This window comes from Loxodonta africana, chromosome 24, assembly GCF_030014295.1.
Source record: "Loxodonta africana isolate mLoxAfr1 chromosome 24, mLoxAfr1.hap2, whole genome shotgun sequence".
Taxonomy (NCBI): domain Eukaryota; kingdom Metazoa; phylum Chordata; class Mammalia; order Proboscidea; family Elephantidae; genus Loxodonta; species Loxodonta africana.
Window position 1 is genome coordinate 19490365 of NC_087365.1, and position 16474 is coordinate 19506838.

At 39.6% G+C, this 16474-nt stretch overlaps 1 protein-coding gene across 1 annotated transcript in view; it reads right to left on the reverse strand.

Annotated features, from left to right (window-relative positions):
* SLX4IP (SLX4 interacting protein) overlaps nt 1-16474 on the reverse strand; it is a 242055-nt gene that overhangs the window by 223876 nt on the left and 1705 nt on the right. Inside the window, 1 exon segment of the mRNA XM_064276465.1 lies at nt 4175-4230. Coding sequence (XP_064132535.1) covers nt 4175-4201 — 27 coding nt within the window. The 5' untranslated portion in view covers nt 4202-4230.

The following is a 16474-nucleotide window of genomic DNA, read 5'->3' on the forward strand; positions in this document are numbered from 1 at the left end:
CAAGGATGGCAAGATTTCACATCACAGACGTTGGACATGTTATCAGGAAGAATCAGTCCCCAGAGAAAGACATCACGCTTGGTAAAATAAAGGGTCAGCAAAAGAGGAAGACTCTCAGTGAGGTGGAAGGACACAGTGGCTGCAACAGTGGGCTCAAGCGTAACAACGATCATGAGGGCGGCACAGGACCAGGCAGCATTTTGTTCTGTTGTACACAGTGTCGCTATGAGTTGGAACTGACTTGACTGCACCTAACAAAAGCAACAACAACAAATCTGTGGTCAACTAATTTTTGACAAGGGAGCAAAGTCCATTCAATGGAGAAGAAATAGTCTCTTTAACAAATGCTGCTGGGTATCTATTTGCAGAAAAACGAAACAGGACCCATACCTCACAAAACCTACCTTAAAATGGATCAAAAACCTAAACGTTAAAGCTAAAACTATAAAGTTCCTGGAAAATAATGTAGAGGCAAAACTATGGGACCTAATTTTCTTTAGAAATAGATTATCAAATACAACTACAAATGCATGAACAACAGAAGATAAATTAGATAACTGGGACCTCCTAAAAACTAAAAACTTATGCTCATCAAAAGACTACCAAAAGAGTAAAAAGAGATCCTATACACATATCTGATAAGGGTCTCATCTCTCAAATATATAGAAAACTTCAACAACTCAACAACAAAAAGACAAACAATCCGATTAAAAAATGGGCAAAGGACATGAACAGACACTTCTCCAAAGAGGACATTCCAGCAGCCAACAACACATGAAAAGATGCCTGTGATCATTAAGCATTAAAAACTAACTCAGAGTGAAGAATGAGCTTCTGGGATCAAGTAGACACACAAGAATATGTGGGCACGTCTGGAGGGGAGATTAGAGACCAGAGGGGGTCAGAAGCTGGCCAAATGGACACAAAAATAAAGAGTGGAGGGATGGAGTGTGCTGTCTCATTAGGGGGAGCACAATTAGGAGTATATAGAAAGGTATATATAAATTTTTGTATGAAAGACTGACTTCATTTGTAAACTTTCACTTAAAACACAATTAAAATTTTTTTTAAAAAAAGCAGAAAAAAAAAATCCCAACTCATAGCAACCCTATACGACAGAGTAGAACTGCCCCATAGGGTTTCCAAGGAGTGGCTGGTGGATTCAAACAGCTGACCTTTTGGTTAGCAGCTGAGCTCTTAACCACTGTACCACTTAGAGAGCTCCAAAGCAAAAGTACAATGAGATACCATCTCACTCCCGCAAAAATGGCACTAAACAAACAAACAAACAAAAAACAAATGCTGGCAAGGTTGTGGGGAGATTGGAACCCCAATGCACTGCTGGTGGGATTGTAAAATGGTACAACCACTATGACAAATGGTATGCCGCTTCCTCAAAAAGCTAGAAACAGAAACACCTTACAATCTGCAATCCCACTCCTAGGTATATATCCTAGAGATGTAACAGCAATGATACAAATAGACATACACACACCTATGTCCACTGCAGCATTATTCACAATAGCAAAAAGATGGAAACAACCTAAGTGCCCATCAACAGATGAATGGATAAAAAAATTGTGGTACATACACACAATGGAATACCATGCATCTATAGAGAGTAATAATGAGTTCTCAAGACATAACATGGATGAATCCAGAGGACATTATGTTGAGTAAAATGAGTCAATCACAAAAGGACAAATATTATATGATGTCCCTTTTATAAAAAGGCAAGAACAGGTACACATACAGAAAGCAACATTCTTTGGTGGTTGCCAGGGATGGGCAGGGGAATCACTTTTCTAGGTAGTAGACACTTGCTATTTTTGGTGATTGGAAAGGCAACGGCAAATGTGCGTAAAGTCTTGCACAAAGTGACCAAGGTAAATGTTGACACTAGGAAGTACAAAAGACTAAGGGATCTTTTTGGTAAATGCTATACCATACAATTTTTTTTTTTTTATACCATACACAATTTTGCAACAACAGTAACAACCAAAAAATATGTGCGTGGTTACATGTATATGTATAGGTAAATACGTATACATACATGTGCCTAGGAAGGCATATGTGAGCATACGCATGTGTATGTATAGGCATATCGGTAGGTATATGTGTATACATATTTGTATGTGTTGCACATATATTCATATATATAATCAAGCACATACAGAGCACAGTTACAGATATTTCCTAGACATAATCAAACACCTCTCGGGATTGGTTTACTGGGTTTGAAGGTTTAGGACCATAGTCTTGTGGGACAACTCAGTCAACTGTCATAACATAGTTGACAAAGTTTACGTTCTACATCCTAATTTAGTGAGTAGCTTCTTGGGTCTTAAAAACTTGTAAGCAGCTATCTAACATACGATCATTGGTCTCTATTTGTCCACAGCAAAAGAGAAAGAAGGAAACCAAAGACACAAAGAAGAAACTAGTCTACAGGACTAACACTCCATAGGAACCACAGGCTCATCTATCCTGAGACCACAAGAAATATATGATGCCCAGCTACCACGACCAACCATTCTCACCAGGGACACAGTAGATGGCCCAGGAGAGAATGGGAGAAAAATGTAGAATCAAATTAAGTTCTTAAAAAACAACAGGCTTACTGGACTGGTAGAGAACAGAGGAACCCCGAGACTGTCGCCCTGAGACATCCTTTAAACTTAGAACTGAAACCACTCCCGGAAGCCACCCTTCAGTAAATAACAAACTGATTCATAAAATAAACAATATCAGCCGTGAGTACTGTGGTCTTTTAAAAAATCATCTATATAAGACCAAACAATAAATATTTACCCTAAAGCAAAGCTGAATGGGGCGGGGGGGGGGGCGGGGCAGGGGCAGTGAACCTAGATTAATGGAAATGGAACAACCAGAATAATGAGAATGTTGACATATTACGAAAAACGTAACCAATGTCTTTAAACAAAATGTATAAACATCCTTAACGGGAACCTCATCTGCTATGTAAACTTTCACCAAAAACACAAGAAAATGTTTTTTTAAAAGATCAAATAGAGAAGAGAATCACCTAACTGATCCCAGGCAACTAACAGAATTATGAGAGATAATAAAATGGGTGGTGTTTTAAGCTACTAAATTTTAAAGTGGTTTTTAAGCATTAATAACCCATTGAATCCACTGCCATCGAGTTAATTCTGACACACAGTAGAACTACCCAATAGGGTTTCTAAGGAGCGGTTGATGGATTTGAACTACCGACCTTTTGGTTAGCAGCCGCGCTCTTAACCACTGCACCAATGGGGCTCCAAGCAGCAATAGATAACTAAAGCATTCTTCATTAGCAGTAACAGATTCCAGAAAACAACAGAAAAAATACCTAGAATTCTAAAAGCTAAGAAATACTAAATATCTATCTAGAGTAAGACCAAAACACATTTTTAGAAACCCTTACAGAAAAAAATACTGAAGAACATATAAACGCAAGAAACGATTGTAAGCAATGAAATATATATACACACACAGAAGTTTACTATGTTGGTAAATCTAAGTAGCTACTGACTTGGTTAAAACTGCTGTAATTTAACCATTTTGAATTTGTACTTAACACTAACATACAGAAAATATCCCAAAGAATAACCAATATATACAAAAGCATCTCCAAGACCTTTTCCTTACTATTGATCAATTCTTCTCATCTCCTGCACCATCACTCCTCACATATAATTCACCCACTCCCTATAGCTGGGAGGGTCTGAAACCCAGCCAACCAGGATAGAGAAAAGACACTTAAAAGAGGGAAACTAGAAAGGTAAGCCAGCCAAGAGAATTCTCTCTGGGCATCCACCTACGTACAGCATTTGTTAGCTACTATTTTACTTTGACTTTTTATCTGCTTTGCATAATCACAAGTCATATCATGGGCATGCAAAGTGCATGAGAATTTTTAACATTAAGGACCAAGTTATGACCAAAAGGTATCTTATAAAAGATTTTAAGCAAGGAACTCCTATAACCATATGAACTAGTAATTTTCTCATCCATTTCATTCTTAAAACACAAGTTTACGGTTTTCAATAGAATACCAAACTTAAAGAATAGAAAGAAGTTCAAAGCCTCATTTTTTAATTAACAAAGAACTCACTTATATTAGAAAATGATGAACCATTTTAAAGAAAGCTATTAAGTATTTACTTACTTTAACAGCAAATTTCTTAGTCGCCATGGCTTACTGATTCCAGCGTAATTACAAACCTTTAACAGAAGAAAAAAGAAAGTTATATGGAAATACATCAAAATTTGTTTCTATTTGGTCATTATATAGAAGAAAGGTTGGCTGAATAATTAAATATCAATAGGCATTTGCAAGACCAATGTTATGTATAATTATCCTCAACAAAATTGCTATAATGAAGTAGTAATCATAAAGCTGCCCACAAAAAAAGTCCAGGTCCTGATACCTTCACTATTGAACTCTACCAAATGATTAAAGAAGAATCAATACCAAATCTTCACAAACTCTTCAAAAAGAAAAGAAAGAAAGACTTCTCAAATCTTTATGACGCTAGTATTATTCTGATACGAAAACCAGACAAGGACATGAAAAGAAAATGACATACTAACATCCCTTACTAATACAGACACAAAATCCTTAACAAAATGCTAGCAAACCAAATCCAGCAATATAAAAAGGATTATATACCATGACCAAATTAGATTTATCCCTGGAATGCAAGGTTGGTTTAATATCTAAAAATCAACCAATATGCCATATTCACAGAATAAAAGAAAAAACAAAACATGATCATGCCAATATAAGCAAAAAAAAAAAAAAATCATTTAACAAAACTGAATTCCTTTTATGATTAAAAAACATTCACCCGCTAAAAATAGAAAGGAACGTCCTCAATCTCATACAGAGCATCTAAGAAAAACCACAGCTAACATCATACTTGATGGCGAAAGACTGAATACTTTCCACCCTAAGCTCAGGAAAAGACAAGGATGTCTGGTCTCGCTACTTTTATTCAATATTGTATGTGGGCTCTAGCCAGGGCAAGTAGGGAAGAAAAAGAAATAAAGGGCATCTAGATTGGGAAGGGAGAGGTGAAACTATCTCTATTCACAAATGGCATGTTCTTGTATATACAAAATCCTAAAGAATCCACAAAAAAAAAAAACTATTAAAATTAATAAATGAGTTCGACAAGGCTGCAGAATGCAAGATCAATATAAAAAGTCAACTGTACTTCTGTGTACCAGCAATGAACAATCCTAAGATTTTACTGTTTTCGGTGAGAGTTTACACAGCAAATTAGGTTCCCATTTGACAATCTCCATACAAACTGCTCAGTGACGTTAGATTTCTCACCACGTGCGACATTCCCTTTAATTGCTTTCTGATTCTGTTTCCAGTGCTCTAGTTTCCCTGTCCCCTTATCCCCTCGTCTTTGCTTTAGAGTACTTAATACAGATGTTTTGTTTTGTGTTTTAATTTTATTTGTTGTTTTGTTGTTGAGAATATATACGGCAAAACATACAATTCAGTTTCCACACGTACAATCAGTGACATTGATTACATTGAGTTGTATATTCTCATCCTCCTTTTCTGAGCTGTCTCTCCTCCATTAACATAAACTCACTGCCCCGAGTTTCCTATCTTTTTTTTTTCTTTCTTGCCTTTTTTAAATTGTGCGTTAAGTGAAAGTTTGCAATTCAAGTTAGTTCCTCATACAAAAATTTATACACACATTGTTATGTAACCCTAACTGTTCTCCCTATAATGTGACAGCACACTCCTCTTTTCCACCCTGGATTTCCCATGTCCATTCAACCAGCTCCTTTCCCTTCTTGCCTTCTCATTTCGCCTCTGGACAGGAGCTGCCCATTTAGTCTCATTTTTTATCTACTTGAGCTAAGCAGCACTCTCTTCACCAGTACCATTCTATTCTTGTAGTCCAGTCTAATCTTTGTCTGAAGAGTTGGCCTTAGGAATGGTTTCAGTTCTCGGCTAAGAGAGAGTCCAGGGGCCATGCCTTCTGGGGTCCCTCCAGTCTCAGTCAGACCATTACGTCTGGTCTTTTTACTAGAATTTGAGTTCTGCACCCTACTTATCTCCTGCTTCTTCAGGGACTCTCTGCTCCGTTCCCCGTCAGAGCGTTCACTGGTGGTAGCCAGGCATCATCTAGTTCTTCTGGTCTCAGGCTGACGAAGTCTCTGGTTTATGTGTTTCTTTCTGTCTCTTAGGCTAATATTTTCCTTGTGTCTTTGGTGTTCTTCATTCTCCTTTGCTCCAGATGGGTTGGGAATCCTATCTAACCTTTTGAGTTGCAGTTGTCAATTTGATCCCATACAGATAGTTCTTAAAAAAGCATAGTGCTCAAGGGATTTTTTCCTGGTACACTACACTACTGTTTTCATTTAAGAAGAATTCAGGAGATATTTTTTATTTAAGGTTTAAAGATTATCTCAGGGCAACAATTTCAGGGGTTTACCCAGCCTCCACGGCTCCAGAAACTTTTTCAGAAATTTGGGATTCTGTACTGCATTTTTCCTCTTTTGATCAGAAGTCTTCTATAGAATCTTTGATCAAAACATTCAGTAATGGCAGCTGGGCACATCTACTTCTTCTGCTCTGCTAGTAAAGGAGGCAGTTGTTCATAGAAGCAATTCGCCACAAGTTCCATTTCCTCCTCCTATTTCCTACTCTCCATCTTCCTCTGCTGCTCCAGGCAGAGACCAGCTGTTGTGCCTTGGACAGCCGCTTGCAAGCTTTTAAGACCCTAGGTACCAGGCAACAAACCAGGAAGTAAAATAGAAGCACTGAACATATTAGGCCAGTTAACTAAGATGTCCCATGAAACCATGACACTAAACCTCCACATCAAGGAACTAAATTCCATGAGATGTTTGGTTGTATATAAGCAGTCTCAGCAATTACTTTTTTTTTTTGTCATTGTTGTAAACATGTTTATCACACAACTTTTGCCAATCCAACTTTTTACAGGTATACAATGTATTGACAGCACTTAAAATAACCAGCTGTGCAACCTTACTCCTTAATCAATGTCATTTTTCATTACCATAAACTGAAACGCAGTACTCATAAACAATAACCCCCCTTTCCCTCGCCCTCATGCACCTGGTAAACACTAACAAACTTTGGTCTCTACATATTTGCCTTTTCTTGTTCTTTCATTGAAGTGAGATTATACAGTATTTGTCCTTTTGTGGCTGACTTATTTCACTCAGTATAATGTCTTCAAGCTTCAACCAAATCGTAGCATGGCTGAATTTCTCCTAGTGGCTGAGGAGCATTCCACTGTATGTTGTACCACATTTTCTTTATTCATTCATCTGTTGATGGCTATGCAGGCTGTTTCCACCTTTTGGCTATTGGGAATAGTGCTGCAATGAACACTGGTGTACAAGTCTCTGAGTCTCTGCTTTCAAGTCTTTCGGGTATACACCTAAGTGTGGAATTGCTGGGTCATATGGTAGTTCTTTTAGTTTTTTGACGAACTGCCATTTTGCACTCCTACCTACAATGTATAAGGTTTCCAATTTCCCCACATCCTCACCAACATTTGCTATTTTCTATTTTTTTTTTAATTTTAGCTATCCTAGTGAGAATGAAATAGTATCTCATGGTGGTTTTGATATGCATCTCTCTGATGGCTAATGACATTGAGCATTTTTTCACGTGTTCGGTGGCCATCTGAATGTTCTTTTGGTGAAATGTCTGTTCAAGTCCTTTGCCCATCTTATGATTGGGTTATTTATCTTTTTGTTAAGTTGCCAAAGTTTTATGAATATTTTGATTATTAGATTCTTATCAGATATATGATTTCCGAAGATATTCTCCCAGTGGGTAGCTTATCTTTACTTGATTGGTAGTCTTTTCATGAACAAAGGTTTTTAATTTTTATGAGGTCTCATTGATTTTGTCATTTGCTATGTGTGCTTTTATTAGATAATCTATTATTAAAAACTAGGCCTAACAGCAAGAGAAATGGAAATTTATGTTCCCATAAAATCTGTACATGACTGTTCACAGCAACTTTATTCATAATAGCCAAAAACTAGAAACTCAGATGTCCACCAGTGGGTGGTGACTGATTAAACAAACTGACACACACATACCATGGAGTATCACTCAGCGATAAAAAGGAATGAGCTATACAAACAACTTAGATGGATATCAAGGAAATTATATTGAGTGCAAAAGTCAGTCACAAAAGGTCACATAATGTAAGATTCCATTCATATAACATTCTCAAAATAACACAATTATACATGTGAAGGGCAGATTAATAGTTGCCAGGGGTTAAAGTCAGGGACAAGGGTGTATGGCTATAAAGGGGTGGCAGGAGGAAGACTGTGGCAATGAGAAAGTTCTTTATCTTGATTATGGTAGTCATTACACGAATCTACACACGTTATAAAATTGCACAGGAACACACACAGATAAATAAATGAATGTAAAACTGGTGAAATCTGATAAGCTCTGTGAATTGTCCTAATATCTACTTCCTGGTTTCGATATTCGCACTATAGTTATGGAAGATGTTGCCATTGAGGGAAACTGAGTGAAGGGTACACGAGACCTTCCTGTACAGTTTTTGCAAATTCCCGTGAGTCTACAATTCAAAATAAAAAATTAATCCTTTATTTTTGTCAAAAAAATTAAAACTTTGTTCTATAAAGAAATGGGGGATGCAGGACAGTCACAAATGGGGAGAAGCTATTTGAAAGATACATAACCAGCAAAGGACAAGTATTCAAGATAAAATAAATAGAAAAATTGGCAAAGGTGGTGCCTCAAGCAAGGTGCCTCTGTCTCCAAGCCAAGTCTCAGCAGGTCTGGCAATAGGGTGGGCTGGGGAAGGAAAGGTGGGAGAGGGTCCATTCCTGTTTCTTTGATCCCTGAGGCATGGCACAGGTAGGCATCAAAAGTTTGCTGACTTTAGAGTACTGACATTACTAAATTAGAGGTTACTGACTGGGTTAATTTCCATTTCTTAAGATTGATACTCCTTTATCTAATGCATGTTTAGACAGACAGATAAGACAGACAGATTTAGGTACACAGATGGACGCCACTGAGTCAATTCTAACTCATAGTGGCCTCACGTACAACAGAATTAAACTTTGCCTGGTCCTGCGTCTTCCTCACAATTGCCAGCATGTTCTAGTCCATCATTGTGGCTATTGTGCCAATTCATCTCACAGAGGACCACCGCACCCTCACTGGCCCTCTACTTCACCAACATGATGTCCTCCTACTGTGACTGACTGACCCCTCCTGATGACGTGTACAAAGCAACGGAGTTGGACAATGCTCTGGTGCGATCCACGAGGTCTTCAGTGAAAAATTTTGGAAGTAGATCACCAAGCCTTTCTTCCCAGTTTGTCTTAGTCTGGAAGCTCCACTGAAGCCTGTCCACCATGGGTGACCCTACTGGTATTTGAAAAAACGGTGGCATAGCTTCAAACATCACAACAGCATGCAAGCCACCACAGTACAACAAACTGACAGACGGCTGGTGGAATGCATCCGTACTGTCCCCAAATCCCAAATTCCACATTAAGCCTTTTAAAAGTCCAAAGTACTCTGGACCTATTTCCATATATAGATAGCACTTAAGTTTTCATGTAACATGCTGCCAAAGTTGAAAGAGTTGTAATTCATATATACACACAGAAAGATCTAAAAGTCTTTTGTATTGAAAATAATGGGCAACAGATCAGAGGTAGGTTGAAGTTTAGGCCTTAAATGGCAGTTTTTCAGTATGTAATTCTTTTAATTTAAAATACTGATTGTAGCATTCGCTTTAATGGAAAAGATATTCTTAGCCTCGGTATTGAGTTTTGAATCTGGGAACATCACAAGGCTTTTCTAAACTTGTTTTACTGACCATTAAAGAAGCAAATGTGCATCTTAGACCATTACTTTCCTAGGCCCTCAGAGTTGCTTTCAGGAGACACCAGCAAGCTCAGGGCCTGGGGTTTAAAGCATAAACGTTAAAAAGCCTTGTTCCCAGAGCTGTCAGTTCAGTCTAAATTCAGTGGAATTATTTTGTTGCCTATTTTTAAGAAGTTCAGGACAATCTCCAGAAAGACCGATTTCCCAAATATCTGAAAGCATAATTTACATAAGCATGCTGAAAAGTTAAAAGTATATTATAAATCTTGCAAATAATGTCTCAACCTCTATTCGACATTCTTGAACCCACTTTTCTGGACTGAAAACAGACATACTTTCACAAAGAGGAGCCTCTGATGGCATATGTATGATCCCACCAAAATCATGTGTGCATGCGTGTCTTTAGTGGGGAGGGGAAGAAAAATTAATTTGAGGAGGGAATGGAAGTAGATTAAATGATCATCACATGACTGTCCTGTCATTTAAATACAAAGCAGAGATAAACTCTAATAAAGAAAGCCAATGACCTTCTAGATTATTCTGTGGGAAAATCCAAGGCACTCTGAAATCCACATTTGTCTTCCCTTTAGTGTTCCTGGCCTGTGTCATAACCCAAAGCAACTACTTCAGATTAAAAAGACCAGAAATAATTGCTGGGCTTCTAACCTCCGGATTTCAAATTTTATCTAGAAAATTATTATACTTATAACAATGGAAGGAAGATAATGCAAGTGACAGAAAAATTAGGACTTTTTTTCTTCTTTGCCTTTACATGTGGGTCAGATATTGAAATTCTTGGTCAAAATTAAATCCATGGAAGAGCCCACCTTTTACGCACTCTACACCCTTAACCCAGTCCGAAAAAGCCAAAAAACAAACCACTGCTGTCGAGTTGATTTTGACTAATAGCGACCCTATAGGACACAGCAGAACTGCTCCATGGCATTGCCAAGGAGCGCCTGGTGGATTCGAACTGCTGACCTTTTGGTTAGCAGCTGCAGCTCTTAACCACTACGCCACCAGGGTTTCTTTAACCTAGTCAGCTGACTCTTAATCTAGACCCCCTCTTCCTGCCCCACCCACAGAAAACTGCCCCAGACCCTGCTTAAAATGCTTCATCAATAACTACTGGTTTCCAGTTCACCTTCACGGGGGCGGGGGGGGGTGGGGGGGAGGACTTCTGATAATCATTACCGCAACGTCTTACAACCTAATCTTTCCAGTACAAAAACTACAGGATGGAGACAGATTGCTGGTTGCTAAGGACAGAGGGGTGGGCGTGGGTCATGACAAAGGGGCAGCAGGAGGGGATTTGGGGAGGGTGAGGGAGCTGTCCTGTATTCTCATTTAACAGCTTTTTTTTTATGGGACTCGATGCACTCATCAAAATTAATGAGGCCAACAAGACTGAATTTTACTCTACATATATTTAAAAACAAATTTTTAAAAATCTCCCCTCCAAAATCCAATCTTTTCAAGCTAGAGACAAAATCAAAATAGTGGCACAAGTGAACTTTTTAAGTGTCCAAAATATTGCAACAGTGGTAGTCTATATACTATCTTATAAGTAACACAAGTCAAATTCAATTTTCGTTACCAGTGCCTATTTATTCAGGCACAAAATGCCATACCGTAATAACTACTAGGCACTGATTGCCTATAAACCCAAACCAAACCCTTTGCCGTCCAGTCGATTCCGACTCATGGCGATCCTATAGGACAGGGTAGAACTACCCCATGGGGTTTCCAAGGAGCGCCTGGTAGATCTGAACTGCTTTTAACTAGCGTAGCCCTTAACCACTACACCAGCAGAGTTGCCCATTTTTCTGTAACAGAAGCAAAAAGACTGTGGAAATGTACATAAAACAACACAAAATGTAAGTGGCACTCTCTGTCTACTGACAAAAGGGAGTTTTAGGACATTTCAGGCTTGGCTTTACAGATTCCACTTTGCTGCCTAATAAGTAGGTTTCTTCATGCACGTGAATTATTGTTCTCAATCCCTAAAAAGCAATGTATAAATAGGAGACTTTAAAGATTTAAGGCAGCTTAAAACGATTAGGCATTTACACACTAAGACATAAAATCCACTAAAAAGGCAATGCATGCATTCCGCACTTAAAATAAGTCATAGGATATTTTACTTAGAAAACATTAATCTGTAAATCACACAAAGGCAAACGTGAAGCCTCAATACACACAGGTTTTACCACTGTCACCTCCTGGTTTCACCGTATACAGGAGGTTTGGCCACCAAATAATTACTTTTTTTTTTTTCCTATTTAGATAAGCTGGGTAAGAATAAAAGAATGTGAAAATGAGCACTGTTAAAACAAAACCAGCCCAAATGCCCATCAGCTGGTGAAATGTACAAACTATGGTATGTCCACACAATGGAATACTAACCAGCAATTAAAGAGAAAGGAACTATCAATAGTTGCAATAACAAGGATTTGTTGTTGTTAGGTGCCCTCGAGTCAATTTCGACTCACAGGGACCCCATGTGACAGAGCAGAACCCTTCCACAGGGTTTTCTAGGTTAGGTGGGTTCAAACCACCAGCCAAGCTCTTGATCAGCAGCCAAGCACTTAACCGCTGCACCACCAGGGCTCCTAACAACATCCGTAGCTCTCAAAACAATTAAGAGGAGTGAAAGAAAAAACAAAAACCAAACTCACTGCCATCAAGTTGATTCCGACTCAGAGCGACCCTACAGGACAGAGTAGAACTGCCCTGTAACCAAAGATGGGCTGGTGGATTTGAACTGCCAACCTTCTGGCTAGCAGCCAAACAATTAACCACTGCGCCAAGAAGCCAGACTCAAAAAAAAGAAAGCACATACTGTAATACTCCATTTAGATGAAAATCTAGGAAATGCAGACTTATCTAGTGACAGAAAGCAGACCTGTGGTTGCCTGGAATACAGCGGCCCAAGAAAGAGATTAAAACGGGGAAAGAGAAAACTTTTGGGATTAATGGATACGTTCATTATCTTGATTGTAGTGATGGTTTCACCGGTGCATACATGTTAAACCATGTCAAATCATATACTTTAAATATGTGCAGTTTACTGTATGACAGCTGTATCTCAATAAGGCTGTTTAGAAAAAAAAAAAAGAGACCATATTAAAAAAAAAAAAAAAAAAAACCATCTTCCTGACCTGGTATATTGTTTAGACTATCCTCTCTCCCAAATGAGAGATGTACTGAAAAGTTACAGAACTGCATACCTTTCCTGATAGTGATTTGCATGCATGAACAATCCTTAATAATCCAAAGATTTAATTATAATAAATAGTGTTAGTTAACATTCACGCAGCTGCGACTATGTGCTAGGCACAGTTCTAAGCACTTTTCTGGCACGATTAACTTATCCTACCATCATATCAATCCTGTTTTACAAATGACGAAACTGAAGCACAGAATGGTTAAGTAATTTGCCCAGAGTGACACAGCTGGTCAATGGAGAAAATAGGGTTTGAACGCAGGGACTCTGGCTCTTGCCTACCATCCTCTCCTGCTGCATGTAAGATACCAAACCAAAAAAACCAAACGCAGGGCCGTCGAGTTGATTCCGACTCACAGAGACCCTATAGGACTGAGCAGAACTGCCCCATAGGGTTTCCAAGGAGCACCTGGTGAATTTGAACTGCCGACCCTTTGGTTAGCAGCCATAGCACTTAACCACTACGCCACCAAGGTTCCCCGTGTAAGATACAGTATGTGAAAATCAGAAACAATGAATATTATGCTTATAAAATACTTCCTTACATTCACAGAATATAAAGTATTTTAGTGATAGAATTACCAATACTCACACAAGACTAAATAAACAAAAGTGTCCAACAGTCTTTTTGTTCCAGTCAGAGGAAGGACAGACAGACATGATAGACAACTTGCTTAGGACACAGAACAAATAAATGGCAAGTTACTGGGAAGCTGGTTCATCACATTCCCAGTCCAATTCTCTCTGTTGCCTTCAAATTCCTAGTCATTTAAAGTAAAACCATGAGGGGGAATGTCTCAGTCATCTCGTGCTGCCATGACAGAAATACCACAAGAGGATGGCTTTAACAAAGGGAAATTTATTTTCTCACGGTCTAGTAGGCTACAAGTCCAAATTCAGGGCGACGGCTCCAGGGGAGGGCTCTCTCTCTCTGTCGGCTCTGGAGGAAGGTTCCTTGTCCTCAATCTTCCCCTGGTCAAGGAGCTTCTCAGGCGCAGGGACCCCGTGTCCAAAGCACGCACTTTGCTCCTGGTGCTGCTTTCTTGGCAGTATGAGGTCCCCAACTCTCTGCTTGCTTCCCTTTCATCTCTTGAGAGATAAAAGGTGGTGCAGGCCACACCCCAGGGAAACTCCCTTTACCTTGGATCAGGGAGCTGACCTGAGTAAGGGTGGTGTTATAATCCCACTCTAATCTTCTCAACATCAAATTACAATCACAAAATGGAGGACAACCACACATGGCCAAATTGATACACCCATTTTGGGGGGGACATAATTCAATCCACGACAGGGAGGAAAATCCACATGACGACAAGTAAAAAATGTAAGTCATTTGCTGTTCTTTCAAATACCTTTCTGGCTCCTTAATTCCATCCAGTGTCTCCACGCCTGCTGATCCTACTCAGCCCTCAGTCTTTTTTAAAACTCTCCGGGCAATTTTCCTGTGCAGCCAAGGTTGAGAACTCCAGATTTAGATTTCTCAATGAGAAAAAGCAAGGAGACAGGAAAAGCTGTGGTAAACCATGGACCAAGGTTTTCTAAGATGATACCGAATTGCTATCTAAATGCAGGCTTTTGAGTCCACGCTTTAATAAATTAATAGAATATGCACAGAAGATAGTAAAAAGAAGGGAGGAAAAGTAAACTTTTTTTACAATGTAAACTTTACAAAAAAAATCAACTCCATTTTCAATGTTTTTGGTAACAGAAACTACATAAAAATATGCTGGATTGGCAAATTCTCAATTTTTTAGAATGCGAAAAGGGTACCTGGACCTCACGGTGGTAGGCTAAAAATGTCCACTGTATTTAATATACGTAATAAACTGATCATACATTGTGAATCCAGTTAAGAAGCACAGGTTGGGAAGAGGCAGGCTTTCTCTCAGTCCATGCCCTAAGTCAGTGTTTCCCAAACTTCAAGGGGCAAAGGAGTCACCTGGGGGAGATTCTGACTCAGCAGGTCTGGGATGGGGACTGAGACTGCGTTTCTAACAAGCTCACAGGTGATGCTGATGCTTCCAGTCTGGAGATCAACTTTGAGCAACAAGGCCCTAAACAACGTGTAAAACTGGCCAATAAACCTACAACTGTACCTGTTGTTGCTGGGTGCCATAAAGTTGAATCCGACTCACAGTGACCCCATGTGACAGGGTAAAACTGACCCATAGGATTTTCTTGGTTGTAATCTTTACATAAGGGAACCACCACATCTTTCTCACGCAGAGCCGCCTGGGTGAGTTCAAACGCTAACCTTTCATGAGCAGCTGAGCACTTAACCATTATACCACCTGGGCTCCTTCCAACTCTATCTAGGACCCAAAAAAGACGTGTCAATACAATTTATTCCTACAGCAGGGGAAAAAAGGGAGGAGGGAGGATAGGGAAAGAAGAAAGCAGAGTGCTTGTTTGTATAGGGAATGCTAAGAATGATAGAACACTGTTACTTGCCCCAACCTAGCTGTTGAGGTCACAGTTAAGATGAAAGGCGTTTTTGTTGTTATTTTTTAAGTTTACTGCTTCCTCCCTATGACTTGGCATACATTAAACCAGCTTCCACTGAGTCACTTCAGACTCACGGTGACGTCATGTGTATCACAATAGAATTATGCCTGGCACAGTTACAGCCACATAAATGTTAATTATGTAGAACTATGCTTCACAGAGGAAGCCCTGGTGGCGTAGTGGTTAAGAGCTACAGCTGCTAACCAAAACATCACAGTTCAAATCCACCAGGTGCTCTCTGGAAACCCTGTGGGGCAGTTCTATTCTGTCCTACAACGTTGCTATGAGTTGGAATCGACTCGATGGCAGTGGGTTTAGTTCTGGGTTTTTTTTTTTGGTGCTTCACAGAAGGAGCCCTGGTGGCGCAGTGGTTAAAGCCATCCACTGCTAACTGAAAGGTCAGTGGCTGGAAACCACCAGCAGCTCCGTGGGAGAAAGATGTGGGAGTCTCTCTCAGTAGAGATTTACAGCCTTGGAAACCCTATGGACTCGATATGAGTCAGAATCCACTCCACGGCAATGGGTTTGTTTTGGGGGTAGCACTTCACTGGGTTTTCAATGGTTGATTTTTCGAAAGCAGATGGCCAGGACTTTCTTACAAGGCGCCGTCGGGTGGATTCAAACCTCTAGTATTTCCATTAGCAGGCAAGCACCTTAACTGCACCACCCAGGGACTTCTAGCATGCATTAAGCCCCATCGCCGAAACCCGTTGCCAGACTCATAGCGACCCTATAGGACAGAGTAGAACTGCCCCATAGAGTTTCCAAGGAGTGCTTGGTGGATTTGAACTCCCAACCTTCTGGTTAGCAACCGTAGCTCTTAACCACTACCCCACCAGAGT